Source organism: Mesoplodon mirus (genome assembly GCF_964341445.2).
Source record: "Mesoplodon mirus genome assembly, chromosome: 16".
Classification (NCBI taxonomy): domain Eukaryota; kingdom Metazoa; phylum Chordata; class Mammalia; order Artiodactyla; family Ziphiidae; genus Mesoplodon; species Mesoplodon mirus.
This window is the reverse complement of record NC_138992.1, coordinates 1,309,439-1,323,666: the sequence shown is the minus strand read 5'-3', so window position 1 is coordinate 1,323,666 and position 14,228 is coordinate 1,309,439. Positions and strand designations below refer to the sequence as shown.

Sequence of the window (14,228 nt, the reverse complement as noted above, 5' to 3'; positions counted from 1 at the left end):
GCCGGACGGGCGGGGCGCGGGAGCACTTCCGGCCGGCGGGCGGGCGGGCGGCCACCTCCCGATCGGAAGGTGAGTGGGCTCCGGGCGTTGGCGGTGGTGGCGGCTGCGGGGGACCCCCGGCCCAGCCCGCGCTCGCGCGTTATCCCCGCAGCCGCCACCACCTTGGCCTCGGCCGGGCGTGGGGAGCGCGGATGGCGGGACGCAGGGGGCACACTGGCCCCTGATGATCGCGGGTGTCCGTTCGCAGGGCGCCTCCCCACGCGCCCGGAGCCCCAGGGACGGGAGCTGTGGTGATGCCCACTTTTCGGATGGAAAAGAGGCTCAGAGCTGCCCCTGGCCCGAGGTCCGTGGCCGGACTCAGCCGGGGCACCCTGCTCTCCGCTGCCAAGCGCCCCGAGTTCGGGCTCTTTACGGCGGCGCACAGGCTCCAAGCTGGGAGGGGGTGGTGGAGGAGGGTTTGCTCCTGGGCCGGTGCCGTTTGTGTCCCCTCTGCCTTCAGCCTGTTGCAGCAGCGTGGACGTTTGCACTGGCGTCTCTTTGTGACCGCCACCTCCCCTCAGACAGCCCGGCTAGGGGTGACCGTGCCCTTTCCCAGATATTTAAAATGTGGCATACCCCGATGTCAGGACTGCAGCCCCACCGTGTGTCCACTTACCTGGCTGCGGGTGAGCCTTCCCATCATTAGGGGCTGAGGTCTGTCGGGGGCTGACCCAGGAGGCCCCCACTGGTGAGCAGCCCTGTGGCGTCTGCCTCCCTGCTTCCTTGAAGCAGGTACTGCCTGCACCGTTATTGGAGGTACATTACCTTTCGTCCTTCCCCTGCCCCTTTTCACTCCCAGATAAGGCTTCCTACTTCATGGAAGTGTGAAAGAAAAATGCTCATTTTAGATCAAGCTATTCCTGCAAACCAGACTAAAGAAAAGTATCTTTGACCCCAGAGGAGGCTCGGAGCACCCTGGGCGGGGCTGGGAGGTGAGGGGTCCCAGCCTGCAGCCTCTGAGGGGGTTTTCCTCTCTGGAAACGCCTCGTCAAGATTTAACCTAGGACGTTCCTGCTCCGGCAGGCAAGGTTCCGTTTTTTGCTCTCCCCAGGGCCAGCGGCCCCCAGCCGTGATGGGGGAGGTTTTTCGGGAGAACCAGCTTGCTTCTCTCCGTGGGCGAGGCCTTGGGTTGGGAGGACGTTGCAGGCGTTGCTGGGAGGAGAGCTTGGGTTCAGTGCGTGTGGGTGCGCTGGTGCTGTGCCCGTGGTGGAACTAACACACCAGGGGCCCCGGTGGCCTCACACTGTGGGCCGCACAGGTTACCTCTTGGCGTTTAGTCCCTCCCCCGGGGAAGGAGCCTCCAGCTCACCTGTGGCTGATCAGCCCCACCCCGCACATCGCTCTGACCCCCTCATCTCGCCGTGGTTTTCGTTTCCCCGGCTCCCAGGTGTGCACTCCTCCAGCAGGCCTTGGGGGAAGATGGCGGCCCTGGGGGACGGTCAGGAGCCCCCTCATGTCCTGTCCACTGTCACTTTCGAGTCACCGGAGACCCCTGGAGCCTACCACCACCACGAGGCCCAGCTTCACCTCCACGGCCATCAACATGGTACTTACCGCCCTGCACCGTCACTGCAGGCAGGCAACTCACTGGGCGCTGGGGCTCCTGCACCCTGGTGCTTGGGTCGGGCCTCGGGCAGCAGTGCTTGAGGCTAGGGGTTGAGCTGTGTGAGCAGTGGCTCCCTAGAGGACAGTCCCTTGAAGTGTGTTTCTTCAGGGGATGAGGGGTGCAAAACAAGCAGCCTCGATGGCCAGGCCTGTGTGAGAGGAGTCAGTCACCTTATCTCCCTCTCCGAGCCTTTGATCCCACGCCAGGAAAATGGTCTCCAGAGTTCTGGGCAAGCTGGTTTGGGTGGGGACCCCCAGGGACCTGCAGGGATGGAGCCATCAGCCTTGCTCCGCCCCCCGGCAGGATCTGGGGGTGTCCAGGTGTGGAAATAGCCGACAACTGGTCGGGGAGGATGTCCAAGCCCTGCGGTGTGTGGTGCCCCTGGACCCTGCTCACACTCAGCCGTCAGGGAGTCCAGACTCCCTTCCATGCCCCATGTCCCACAGGAGGCCTGGCCTCACTCCCCTCACAGTCGAGGACATAGATAAGCTCTTGACCGCCAGGACGAGGGCCCAGGTAGATGTGTTCCGTCCCACTCAGCGAGCCTCCAGAGGACAAGGAGGTGTGTTGGGGGGTACAACCCATTCTAGAGGAGGGGGAGATGAGCCCCAGCCCCCCTGTGACCCCCAGGCTTCCCCGGCTGCAGCCTTGAGGTGCTCTCCCAGCCACCACAGGAGGAGGATCTCCGGGACGTGGAGGAGGTCCAGACTGGCAGAGGCACCTGCTGGCCAGGTGAGCGAGCGGAACCTGCTGCGGGGCCCCGCCCAGAAGCGCGTTTACCTGCGGCTGCTGCACGCCAGGCTGCGTGCAGCGCCCACCACTGCTGCCAGGCCCCGGGGCCCCACTTGTCCCCGGCTCAGCGCTCACTTCTGTCCGCCACAGCCCCTCCCGCCGCTCAGTCCCGGTCTTGTTGCTGACACTTTTCTGGGCTGTGAGAGCAGCGCAGACCCCCATATCCACCTGCCTGTCCGGCTAGAGTGTCTGACTTGGCACCAGTGGCCAGCAATCGGGGAGTCGTCCTGGCCCCCCTGTGTACTGCCCTCGGCCTCCACTTGTCCCCTAAATCGAGCTCTGGTCCCCACCCCCTTCCCCTGGGGCTTCACTTATCCAGGCCCTCAGCTCCTCGTTTCTCTCCCTCCACATCCCACCCCTGGCCTCTCTCCCCTAGAGAAGCCCTTGGGCTGTCCCCTGGGGATCCGTGGAGCAGCTCCGGGGCCGTGTGGGCAGCACCCTCAGGATCAGGGGCTTTTCTGCTTGGCTCTGAGTCTGAATCTCCTGTCAGGCCTCCCCCCTCCACATGCACACGCGCCCTGTGTGTTCTCACCCTGGTCCTGTCATGTGGAATGGGACGGGGGTCCCCGCGGAGGGACAGCCTGGTGGGCTGCTGAGTACTCTCCGCCTCTCCCGTTTCTCATTTCAGATCCCCAGTTGGAGCGCGAGCAGGGCCCGTCGTCTCCCCAGCCGCACAATCCTGGAGACGAGGCGGACCAGGACACGGGGGTGCTCAGGACCCTTCTGAGGAGCCTTCCCCGTAGTCCCAAGTGTGGGGACAGCTTGGGCCAGGAGTGCAGCCTGGAGCGGCCGGGGGCCGGGCCCCGCCCCCAGAAGAGAGGCACCTGGCGTGGGCCGCTCGGGCTGCAGGGAGCCTCGGGGACAGAGGGCGGCCCGGGGCGCGCCGCCGAGCTGGCGGGCAGCCTCGGCCGGGGCTCGGGCCTCGGGGCCCGGCAGGGTGGCGCGCGGGGCGGGAAGCCGCACAGGTGTGAGGCCTGCGGCAAGAGCTTCCAGTACAACTCGCTGCTGCTGAAGCACCAGCGCATCCACACGGGCGAGAAGCCCTACGCCTGCCGCGAGTGCGGCAAGCGCTTCCGCGGCTGGTCGGGCTTCATCCAGCACCAGCGCATCCACACGGGCGAGAAGCCCTACGAGTGCGGCCAGTGCGGCCGCGCCTTCAGCCACAGCTCGCACTTCACGCAGCACCTGCGCATCCACAACGGCGAGAAGCCGTACGAGTGCGGCGAGTGCGGCCAGGCCTTCAGCCAGAGCTCCAACCTGGTGCGGCACCAGCGGCTGCACACGGGCGAGAAGCCGTACGCCTGCAGCCAGTGCGGCAAGGCCTTCATCTGGAGCTCGGTGCTCATCGAGCACCAGCGCATCCACACGGGCGAGAAGCCCTACGAGTGCGGCGACTGCGGCAAGGCCTTCCGCGGCCGCTCGCACTTCTTCCGGCACCTGCGGACCCACACGGGCGAGAAGCCCTTCGCCTGCGGTGCCTGCGGCAAAGCCTTCGGCCAGAGCTCCCAGCTCATCCAGCACCAGAGGGTGCACTACCGGGAGTAGCGGGCGCGGGGCCGGCGTCAGCAGCCTGAGGTCGAGGCGAGTTCCCGCGGAGGGCTCGCGCCTTCGCGCCTCCTGGCTGGCGCAGCCGGCGTCTCGTGCGTGTCCCGAATAAAGTCTGTGTACTTGATGGACGCGGGAGGAAGGCCACGTGGCTGCCCCCCATCCCTGAGGGCTCCTCTCGGTAGAGGAGTGAGGGGCCTAAGGCAGAGCCCACCGCGTGCCCTAGCGACCGAGGCCTGCAGGCGTCGTGACTTACCAGAGCCATAGCCAGGGCGGGGTCAGGCACCCCAGAACGGGTGGTTTCCAGACTGGGGTTGGGGGGTGCTGGCAGAGACGGGGCGGGCCCGGGCTGCCCGCTCTCACCCTGGGCTGTAGTCTCTGGTGGTTTGGTTTCCTCATGCGTCTGGGAGAATGTGTGTAGCGTGTTCTCTCTGCAGCAAGCCCTCAATCTGCTCTGTTTGCCTTCTCACGCTGCCTCTGCACCTACTGGTGGCTGCCTGAGGCCAGCGGGCTTCAGTGGAAGGTGGCCCTGCCCAGCCTTCATAGCTGCCTCCAGCCCCAGGAAGCCGGGGCCCCAGGGCTTCCCTGCTTGACAGGTCTAGGCAACTGCAGCTGGGCATTGGCTGTAGCCGGCTTCAGATCTGCCATGACTGCCCTGTAGCTCTCCAGCCCCTGTCGTAAAGGGGAGAGCCCAGCTGGGTGGGGGTGCCTTCTGCCTGCCTTCCTGCCTGCTCCTTCCTGGACAGCTTTGGGACCCCCCCACCTGCACCACACACGGAGGAGTTGTCCGGCCCCTCTCCAGCGTATAACTCCGCCTCGCCTCCCCATCCTCTTTCCCAGTGACCCCAATGGAGAGCCCTGTGGTTGGGCTGCGCCCTCTCCAGGCTACACTCCCAGGGCCCCGAAGCCATCAAGCGCTTTGGACTCCCCCACGAGGGTCAGAACACCTCCTTGAGTCGTCTTTGCTGGTGCACTGTGACGCCCTGGAAGACAAGGGACACCCGCCTTCTCCCCAGTCCCCTGTCCCTAATACCACGCGGCTGTTGGGTACTGTGAAGCTTCCACCTTGGGCAGCCAGGCCGCAGAGCGGGCGAGCAGAGCCCCCAGGGCTTTCCGGGGAGCGGCGGCTCAGCCTGTGCTCCAGAAGGGTCATCCTGCAGCCTCAGCACCAAGGCTGGACTCGGATACCTGCACCACAACCGGACTTAGCGGGCAGCCCCAGAGCAGAGCCCGGCAGTCCTCCACACTGTCCTAGACTGTCCTGGAGGTGGCCCGGCAGACCCTCGGTGACAGGACAGGGCGGAAGCTCCCAGGCCACTGAGCAGCAGGCGTGCAAGTTAGGAAGGCTGCCCAGAGGAGGGGAGCGTGGAACCAACCGCCCCCAGCTGCAGCTCCTCGGTGCCAGGAGGTAAACTCTCAGCAAAGGCTCTGTGTCCTCCCTTGTCGCATGCGGCCTGCCGAGATGGGCTGAATGGCATTTGTGTTTGCTGGCTTGGGACCGGTTCTCTCTCCAGGGTTCCATCTGATGCATTCAGCACTTCCCGGGAACCTGGAACACCCAGCAGGACCCAGATAAGGACTCAGGGCATCTTCTCTGCCTGCTGTGGCTGCCCAGGTTTATCAGTATCTGGCTGCACAGGATGTTACAGTTCTCGACCCCTGACCACTCCTGGGACGTGGGTACAGCCCGGAGTCTCTGCATTGTCCTCCTGCCTCGTGTCAGGCACAGGCATCATGCCCCTCCTCCCCCGCCATCGTCATCCTCCAGTTCCAGCTCTGTGCCCCGGCCTGCTCTGGAGCCTCTATCCAGCCCTGGTTGCAAGTGTCTCCAGCTCAGCGGCCAGTCCCTTGCCTCCCACTGACCCCGTTATCTCCAACCCCATGGGCTGCTCTCCCTCCCACCCAGGCCCGTGTCCTCGGCTCCAGCCAGCCTCATGCTCTTCCCTGAAGTGACCCACTGGTCTCTGGGAGACCAGGGTTAGGGTCTGCCTGCCCTGATGCCAGCCCAGGCACTTACTGTCCCTCACGGAGCCTGTTTCCTCCTCTGGAAATAGGGACAGCCGTCTGTTGGCACCGCATAGGGTGATTGGGAGGATGGCCATAGAATCCTTTGCACGCCACCAGGCACACAGCAAAAACCCATAAAAGGGGCTCCTGGAAAGGCTCTGTCGACAACCAGGGACAGGTCAGGAACACTGTTAATGGACAGCCTCAGCAGAAAGCCACCGGGGGCCAGGGCCGGCCACAGCGAGTGTAAAAGAACATTGAGGGAGAAGGAGTGAGGCACCGGGAAAGCGGTCCCTGTGCGTTTCAGGGTCCAGGAAGTGGTCACTTGTGTAGGGGCAGTATCTGCTTTCGGCCCTATAGGAGCTTGAGCCCTAAAGAAAGGTGGTCCTGTGAGGAGCCCCCAGGGCCCCGCACAGGGAAGACGGTCCAGGAGCTGACAATCCATCTTGGGCTCTGCGCAGAGTGTGGAGCGGGCTGCGTGTGCCTGTGAGGTGGGAAATAACGACAAAGCTGGGCCTAAATGTGGACACTTTTCAGTTGGATACAAGGGGTTTTATTTTTAATTGAATATAAGGACTGTGGCATGATGGTTAAGAGAACCGACTTTGAAACTTAGAGCCCAACTCTACACTTAAGTGTAAGGTTGGACAAGTTATTAGTCTCCAAATTTGTTTTCTAATTAGGAAGAAAAAAAAAAGATGTATTAGGGCTCTCCAAAGAAACAGACTCAATTGGAGAGACAGGTAGGTAGGTATTCTTAGGAATTGGCTCACAAGATTACGGAGGCTGAGAAGTTCTGAGACCTGCAGTCAGGATGCCAGAGACCCAGGACCGCTGATGGCATAGTTCCAGTCTGAAAGCCGGCAGGCCCAGGACCAAGAAAAGCCAGGGTTTCAGTCCAAGTCCAAAGGTAGAGTGAGTGACACCCCAGCTCAGCAGTCAGGCAGGAGGAGCTCCGTGTTCCTTTGTCTTCTTGTCCTGCTCAGTCTTTCAGCTGATTGGCTTGGGCCCACCCACGTCAGGGAGAACCGCCTGCTTTACTCAGCATGCTGCCTCAGATGTTGACCTCACTCAGAATAACCTTTGACCAAATATCTGGACACCCTGCAACCCAGTCCCGTCGACACATACAATTAAGCGTCTCGAGCCAGGATAAGATGGTACTTAATGCCGTAGGGTTGGCCTCATTCCTCCTGATACGGATGTGCTCTCTCCCCGTGGCTCAGAGCAGAGCTCAAAGCAGCCCCAGACCCATTCGTATCTATTTTAGCCACTAGAAGGGTAAGGGAAGCATCCAGGGAAGGGCTCTGCTGGTTCCTGCTGGGGTCTCATGCCGCTCACTGTCCATCCCTGGGCCAAGGGCTGTAATCAGGGAGATGGGCCCAGAGATTGTCATTCAGCCTGATTCAAGGTCACACCCACGGCTGGCTGCAGGATGCTGGGATGGGCAAACAGAACCATAAGGTCCTCTGCACGCGTTTTCAATATCAGTATTGTCCACGCGCTTGTCTTTTCCAGTTGCTATGCAACATTCCATATTGGGCTACCTCAGTATCAAGGGTTTCGGACTTTGAGAGACGCCAGATTAATGATGGCCCAGAGGTGGAAGCCAAGACGTGGTCTATGGGCTCATCTGCCCTGTGCCGTGTGCCCCAACGCAGGTGGGCAGGAAGGCAGGCTCTCCCAGCATCCAGCTTCGAAGGACATTCACTCTACTTTGTAGCCCAGCTCTGCCACTCACTTCTATGCCACCTGGGCAAGGTCCGTATCCTCTCTAAGCTGCATCGGTAAATTGGCAATAGTGATTCTATTGAATACATCACAAGGTTCCTCTGAGCACTAAATTAGATCATTATGTGAAGAACCAGCAGAGCACAGGCCAGAAGCAGAAGTTAACATCCACTTCCCACCTGGAAAATATACATCCTCCCTCGTGATAGTTTATTACGCTGATTTATTTCCATCCCATTCATTCAGCAAACCCTTTCTGAGCACCTGCTCTGGGCTGTGCGTGTCCCCATCTAGGAGCTGCTTTTCCGCACAGCACGTCTCACCCACCTCTGTCCTTGGTGTGCAGCACGGCGGTGGCCTGTGCACTGCTGCATGGTTAAACAGTCACTGGGGTCACCCAGGTGTGTCATTGGTCAGATCCCCTGACTTTATCTTTTAAACCCAAGGCTGCAGGCTAAATCAGATCTGGCAGGACTTTTCCAACTCCACTAGGGAAAGTGAGACAAACTGTTCTTCAGAGGTCTCTGACAGGGGTCTCTGAGCTGAAGGAGGGGTTATGCCGGACCCAGACCCCTGAGGAATGAGTATCAGAGGCTCCTCCTGGGCGCAGAGCTTGCTGAAAAACACAGATTCCCAGGCCCCACGCCAGGGAAGACAGATTCAATAGGCCTGGGGTGGAGCCAGGGAATCGGATTTAGTTCTGACACCCCCAGTGATGTTGACAGTGGGCCAGGCTTGGGAACCTCCGGTCTCATCTAGTCCCTCAAAGCAGGTGCATCTGCATAGGCAGCGGTCCAAGCCCCACTCAGACGCCACCTGGAGAGGCACCCGCACTGCCGGGCAGCTCTGCCTTCACGCCAGGATCTGCCCTCCCACCGCCAGCTGACCCCAGCTCTGCCCTCTGGGCCTGTGGTAGCCTGGCTGCACTCACTGGAAGGAAGAAGCCTCAGGATTCGAAGGTAGTGCTCAGGCCAGGGTCCGTCTCCTCCCCCCTGCGGTTCTTTTCTAAGCACTCAGTTCCCTCAGCTGGTCGCAGGGTTTGTGGACTTGCCTTAGCAATGGACGGTAATGTTCTCACCTCAGTCCAAGCCAGCGTGCGTCATTCCTCCCCAGAGCCCTTCCTACGGCCTTCCGGGCCCTACACGCCGGGTCCCCTTGCTCTTTCCCTCCCAGAGGCCCCATCGGCAGTGCAGCCCAGCACCTCGGACAGCTCCGGGGACGCGCGCACGCCTCCGGGCGCAGGTCCACGGCCCAGAGGCTCTCCCCGGGACTCCTCCCCAGGAGCCCTCCCCCCGGCCGCTCCCCTGGGCGGGTCCCCCCGAGAGGGTCCCCCGAGCTTCCTAGAGCTCCCGGAAGTGCCGGCGGGGCGGGGCTCCCTGTGGGCGCGGTGCGTGCTTCTGGCTCCGGCTCCCACCGGGGCCCAGGGGGTGGTGGGTGAGATACCCCGCGGTGCTGGTCGCTGGGCCCTCAGCCAGGCCGGCGGGAGACGCGGCGTCGCGCCTGGCTCCCTCCCGCCGTCAGCGCGACCAGCCAGCCGCGCCCCCCGGCGCCCGAGCTTCGTCCGTGCGCGAGGAGGGCGGCCCCGGCCTGCTGGGCCCGGGGCCTGGATGCCCACAGGCTAGGTTCCCAAACCATGCTTCTCCCAACTTCTTATTTTAGGGAGTCCGCTGGAAGATTTGAAAATCCCGGGAAAGCCCGGGTTTCCCTTTCAGAGAAGCTCATCCTGGAGTGTCCGGGTGGACCTTGCTAAGTCCAGGCCAATGTGCCCTTGGGGAGAGCATCTGGCTCTGGGCACGGCCCCATCTGCACAGCTGGGGTGTGTTTTCCTCAGGACCTCTCCACGGATCAGCACGAATCCTCATCTCACCGATGGCAGCGCTGTCACCCGCTGTGACCTCACCCCCACTCTGCCTGCCGAGGGGACCGGGCCAGGCTCTCCTCTTCCGGAGGCGGGGACCCAGGGACATGGTACTGCCCTCTCGAGCCCCGGTCTTTGTCCCTTGGGCCACAGGTCCTGACCTTGACATCTGTCATTCAGTGTGCAGCCTCCTCGGGCTGTTCCCAGTGCCCTCCCCCCAGCCCTGCTGCCTTGCCACAGGGATCAGCCAGGCTCCAGATCTCAGGGGAAATTGAAGGCTAGTCCTCAAGGAGGACAGGTTTTAACAGAATTCTTTTCTTTTTTTTAAATTTTGTCTTTAAGAGTTTGAGAAAAAATCGTTTGGAATCAGAGAGCACCAAACTGGAAGTGGTTAGGCGTGCTCCCAGATTTCTTTTTAATAGTGAGTGTTTTGGGAGTTTGTGTCCTTCTAACAAACACCCTTCCGCTACCTGACCTTGATCCCTGCATAACCCCATCCCAGACAGAGGGCCTAATTTCCTTGTTCCCGCCCCACTGATTTAAATGAGATGGTGCGGCCTTGGCCGAAGTCTCTCCATGCTCTGGTTCAGAGTCCGGTGTCATTTGCTGCCTCCCTTTCTGGTTTCAGACCATGAGGACGGAGTTCAGAGCGAGGAGCAGATTCCGGGGCAGAACCGCACGGTGTCCCGGGGACAAAGGTCCTAAGGCCCGGGCCACAGGGCCAGGGACCTGCCAGGCCGTGCAGAAGCCATCGGGGTTCACAGGGGCGGGCAGGGCTGCCACACAAGGCCTGCACGCACCAGGTGGGTCCCGAGGAAGAGAGGAACCATGACCGCCAGCCTGGTGACGCGCCAGGAAGACCGCGCAGGAGGGATCCCGGGTAGCTGCGACCCCAGCTGGAGGAGCCACTCAGAATCCAGCAGGCGTGGGGAGCCCCAGCGGGCGAACCAGCACTGCACCGGGCCGTGCGCCCCGAGGCCTCCCCGTGAGGGGCCCACGTCCTGGAGCAGTGGCAGCTTCCAAGCAGGGAGAAGCCTCCCCAGTGCCGCAAGTGCGGGAAGGCTTTCCGCCGCAGGTCGGACCTGGTGAAGCACCAGAGGGTCCACACCTGCGAGAAGCCCTACGCGTGCGGCTGTTAAAACGCGTGTTAGGCCTTCGTGCACAGCTCTCACTTCACGCAGCACCTGCGGTTCCACAACAGCGAGAAGCCCCTTGCGTGTCAGCAGTGCGGTCAGGCCTTCAGCCAGAGCTCCAACCTCGTTCAGCACCAGCGGGTCCACACCGGGGAGAAGCCCTACCAGTGCGGGGAGCGCGGCCGTGCCTTCAGGACCCTGTCGGGCTGCTTCTGGCACCAGCGCATCCTCACCAGGGAGAACCCTTTCCGCTGACTGGGACCGCAGGGGTGCACCGGGGCCTGTGCCGCGCCAAGCCGACCTTCCACTGGAGGGCGCTGTGGACACCATGGATGCCTGCCGCGCCCTTCTAGGGGCGCGGGGAGAGCAGCACGCGGACCCTCGCTGAAGCTGGCCCCTGCACCCCAGTTAAGATGCCGGCGCTCGCCCCCTCGCCCGCACCCTCCCCCAACCCTCACCGCCCCAGGGCTTCCCAGTGAAACAAGTGCGAACAGAGTTCCCGGTCGCGGGCGGGACAGACGGTCGAAGTAAGGTGGCCACGCCCTTGCTCTTCCTGGGAGACCTGGCGGCTTTGCTGTTGACAGACACGAAGGGAAATGTAGCGCCTGAGCGCCCGTGGTCGCCCTAATGGCAGCCCTGGCCGAGGCCTACACGAGAGCTCAGGCGCTGGGGAAGATTGTGTACAGCCGTCAGACCCACCGGTCTCAGCTAAGCTCCCAACCCAAAACTCTTGAACTGTCAACTGCTCTACCAGGTTCAGGCCCGTCCGCCCCTTACGGCGCCCCGCCCCTTACGGCGCCCCGCCCCTTACGGCGCCCCGCCCCTTACGGCGCCCCGCCCCTTACGGCGCCCCGCCCCTTACGGCGCCCCGCCCCTTACGCTCCGCGTGTTCGCTGCCAAGTTACCCGCGTCCATTTCTATGAAAGGGACAAGACTGTTTCGGGTCAGGGGTAAATACCCGCAAATATTTCGTTCAAATATTTCGTTTGGGCATATTAATCCTACTTTTAAAATAACCCTTAACATGCAAAGACGCGCGAGCGCCGTAAGGGGCGGAGCGCCGTAAGGGGCGGAGCGCCGTAAGGGGCGGAGCGCCGTAAGGGGCGGAGCGCCGTAAGGGGCGGAGCGCCGTAAGGGGCGGAGCGCCGTAAGGGGCGGAGCGCCGTAAGGGGCGGAGCGCCGTAAGGGGCGGAGCGCCGTAAGGGGCGGCCCTGATCCTGATAGAGCAGTTGACTGTTCAAGAGTTTTGGGTTGGGAGCTTAGCTGAGACTAGTGGGTCTTTTCTGGTTATGGGGCTGTGAGAAGAGGCTAGAACACAGGCCCGGACATGGATAACGTTCGTGGGATGTGGCCGCAGTGGCGCTCCGGATGCCTGCGCTCAGGTGAGGCCCCTGGACTGCGCGGTGGCTTGTGGGAGCCAGTGGTCAGGAGCGGAAGTCGGGCTGGCGTTTTCGGAGTGTTGCTTTTGCTAAGAGTAGCCCTCACGATACTGGAGGTTTTCCCTTGTGATGCGTCGGCAAGCTTGTTTCTAGTTTTTAGATCATCTTTTTATTTTTTAATATTTATTTAGTTAGTTAGTTATTCAGCTGCGCCGTGTCTTAGTTGCAGCACACGGGTTCTTAGTTGCCTCGTGGGGGATCTGCACGAGAGATCTTTAGTTGCGGCTTTCAGGCTCTCAGTTGCGTCATGCAGGATCTAGTTCCCTGACCAAACAGGCCCCCTGCACTGGGAGTGTGGAGTCTTAACGACTGGATTACCTGGGAAGTCCCTAGATCATCTTTTTAAGATGTTTTCATTTTTATGTGTGCTTTATGATTTTTATAATTTTTACAAATAAATGCAGTGCGTGGTGGGTATGTACTCAGCGTTTACTGATGCCTCTGCGGTGAAAAGCCTCAACACACAGGGTGGGCTGGCAGGAGACTGGTGCGGGGAGCCCCGTTTGGGCGGGATTGTGGGAGAGGCTCCAGAGGGTCCCCGGGGATGGCGGGGAGTCCAGAGGTGGGAAGGTTGCGAGTTGCAGGTTGCAGGTACTGAGAAGGCTCAGGGCTACTCCGGCTTCAGCTCTTGCGTTCTGAAGCTGGTTTTGGTCCCAAAGAGAAAACTGTTTAGGCTGTTGATGGGGGTCCAGACTACCTGGTTCCTCCCCTCCTGGCCCTGCTGCTGCCGCCCAGCCGCCCGCTGGAAGGCCTGTCCACTGCGCTCGGCCCTTCATCTCTCCCCCTACGTCGTGGCAGGACTGTAGGCCCCAGCTGCTCTGGGCAGTAAAAGGGAACTGGGAAGACCCAGTGGGCTTCGTCCACCTTTCCTGCACCCGCAGCGACCAGCAGCAACATTCCAGTGGCGCCTGTTTTGTTGGCCCTGGATGGAGGAAGACAGGCAGAGCAGAGCCGCTGACCAGTGGTGAACAGGGACCTCTGGCTTCCAGCGGGGAGATTCAGTGCCCATCTGTCAGCACAGCACAGTCAGGCTTGACTGAGAGAGGTGTGGTGCTTGCCTTCTCCATGTGCCAGCTCCTTCTTCTGGAAACACAGTCTCTCTCTGGGGGTTGATATCAGAAGAGGTGATGAACACAGTGCAGGGCTGTTCAAGGAGAGTGTGCCTGGGCGCAGGCAGACTGAGTGGTATCCCCCTGGGGCTGTGAGTGGACGGACAGACCACATGCGCGCTTGGGGCCTCAGGCTAGCCTGAGTTCAGCCCTCCCCACCTCGTGCCGGCCCAGCCCTGGCACCACTGAAGCCTGTCCGGCCCTCTGGGCACCGGCCAGCTCTCCGGTGCCCAGGGCCTGGGCCTGGAAGCTGAGTGGTCCCACTACCCATGAACAAAGCCAGCGACAGAAACCCCTCAGCACTGGCTCGGGCAGCAGGCGGGATTAAGGAGCTGCTTCAGGACCCCCAGGAATCTGGATTTTCTGGCCCCTCCCTGCCTCTCACCTCTGCAGGCCCCGTGTGGCCTCAGGCTCCAACCGCTGACCGGCCTTCCCCAGGTCTGACACCATCTCAGCCCGGGCTGCAGAGTACAGAGCCCTCTCTCACCCCAGCTCCTGGAGAAGCGGGTGGTGGGGGTTCCAGAATGACCTAGAGGGAGAGAGGGAGAGGAGCGCTCCCCAGAAGGAAGGGTCCTGAGCAGAAGCAAGCCACGGGCCCCCAGGTGCACCCCTGACCCTGTCGGAAAAGAAAAGCCAGTGCGTGTCCCATGAGGAAGCCGTCGTTGTAGCCTCTGAACAAGAAAGCTCCCTCCGGGCACCTGGTTGTAGAAGCGACACGTGCGTGATAGGAAACTGGGACACGTGGGAACATCTGGAGAAGAAAACCGTTCGCCACCCGCATCCGGGGGTGTGGCTGTCGGCCTCACCTGCACCATCGGAAAACAAACTCAGTATGCAGTTTATGATCTGCTTTGGGGCTTAAAAACAAAACAGGCTTTCTCCGTGTTTTACAAGATCATCAATGACTGCTGTTTGTCAAGATTTCACGTTTTGATAAAACTTTTGACAAAGCCCATTTTCCCTATTATA

General features: G+C 61.5%; 1 protein-coding gene across 2 annotated transcripts; it reads left to right on the top strand.

Annotated features, from left to right (window-relative positions):
* Positions 1-88: 88 nt before the first annotated feature.
* GLI4 (GLI family zinc finger 4) lies at positions 89-4,109 on the top strand. Of its 2 annotated transcripts, none has more exons than XM_082600810.1 (4): positions 89-343; positions 1,427-1,585; positions 2,276-2,377; positions 3,066-4,109. In XM_082600810.1, the coding sequence occupies exons 2-4, from the start codon at positions 1,459-1,461 to the stop codon at positions 3,980-3,982; spliced, it is 1,146 nt and encodes a 381-aa protein (XP_082456936.1). In that variant the 5' UTR covers positions 89-343; positions 1,427-1,458; the 3' UTR covers positions 3,983-4,109. The 2 variants fall into 2 exon arrangements, with proteins under 2 accessions (XP_082456936.1, XP_082456935.1); XM_082600809.1 differs by lacking the exon at positions 89-343 and adding an exon at positions 350-795.
* The last annotated feature ends 10,119 nt before the right edge of the window (positions 4,110-14,228 follow it).

What these genes read in the sequence shown, in the direction of transcription:
- GLI4 (XM_082600810.1), top strand. Translation starts at nt 1,459, where the DNA reads ATGGCGGCCCTGGGGGACGGTCAGGAGCCCCCTCATGTCCTGTCCACT. An exon ending in CCTCCACGGCCATCAACATG is followed by an intron (nt 1,586 to 2,275) that starts GTACTTACCGCC and finishes TGTGACCCCCAG; the next exon opens with GCTTCCCCGGCTGCAGCCTT. An exon ending in CAGAGGCACCTGCTGGCCAG is followed by an intron (nt 2,378 to 3,065) that starts GTGAGCGAGCGG and finishes TTCTCATTTCAG; the next exon opens with ATCCCCAGTTGGAGCGCGAG.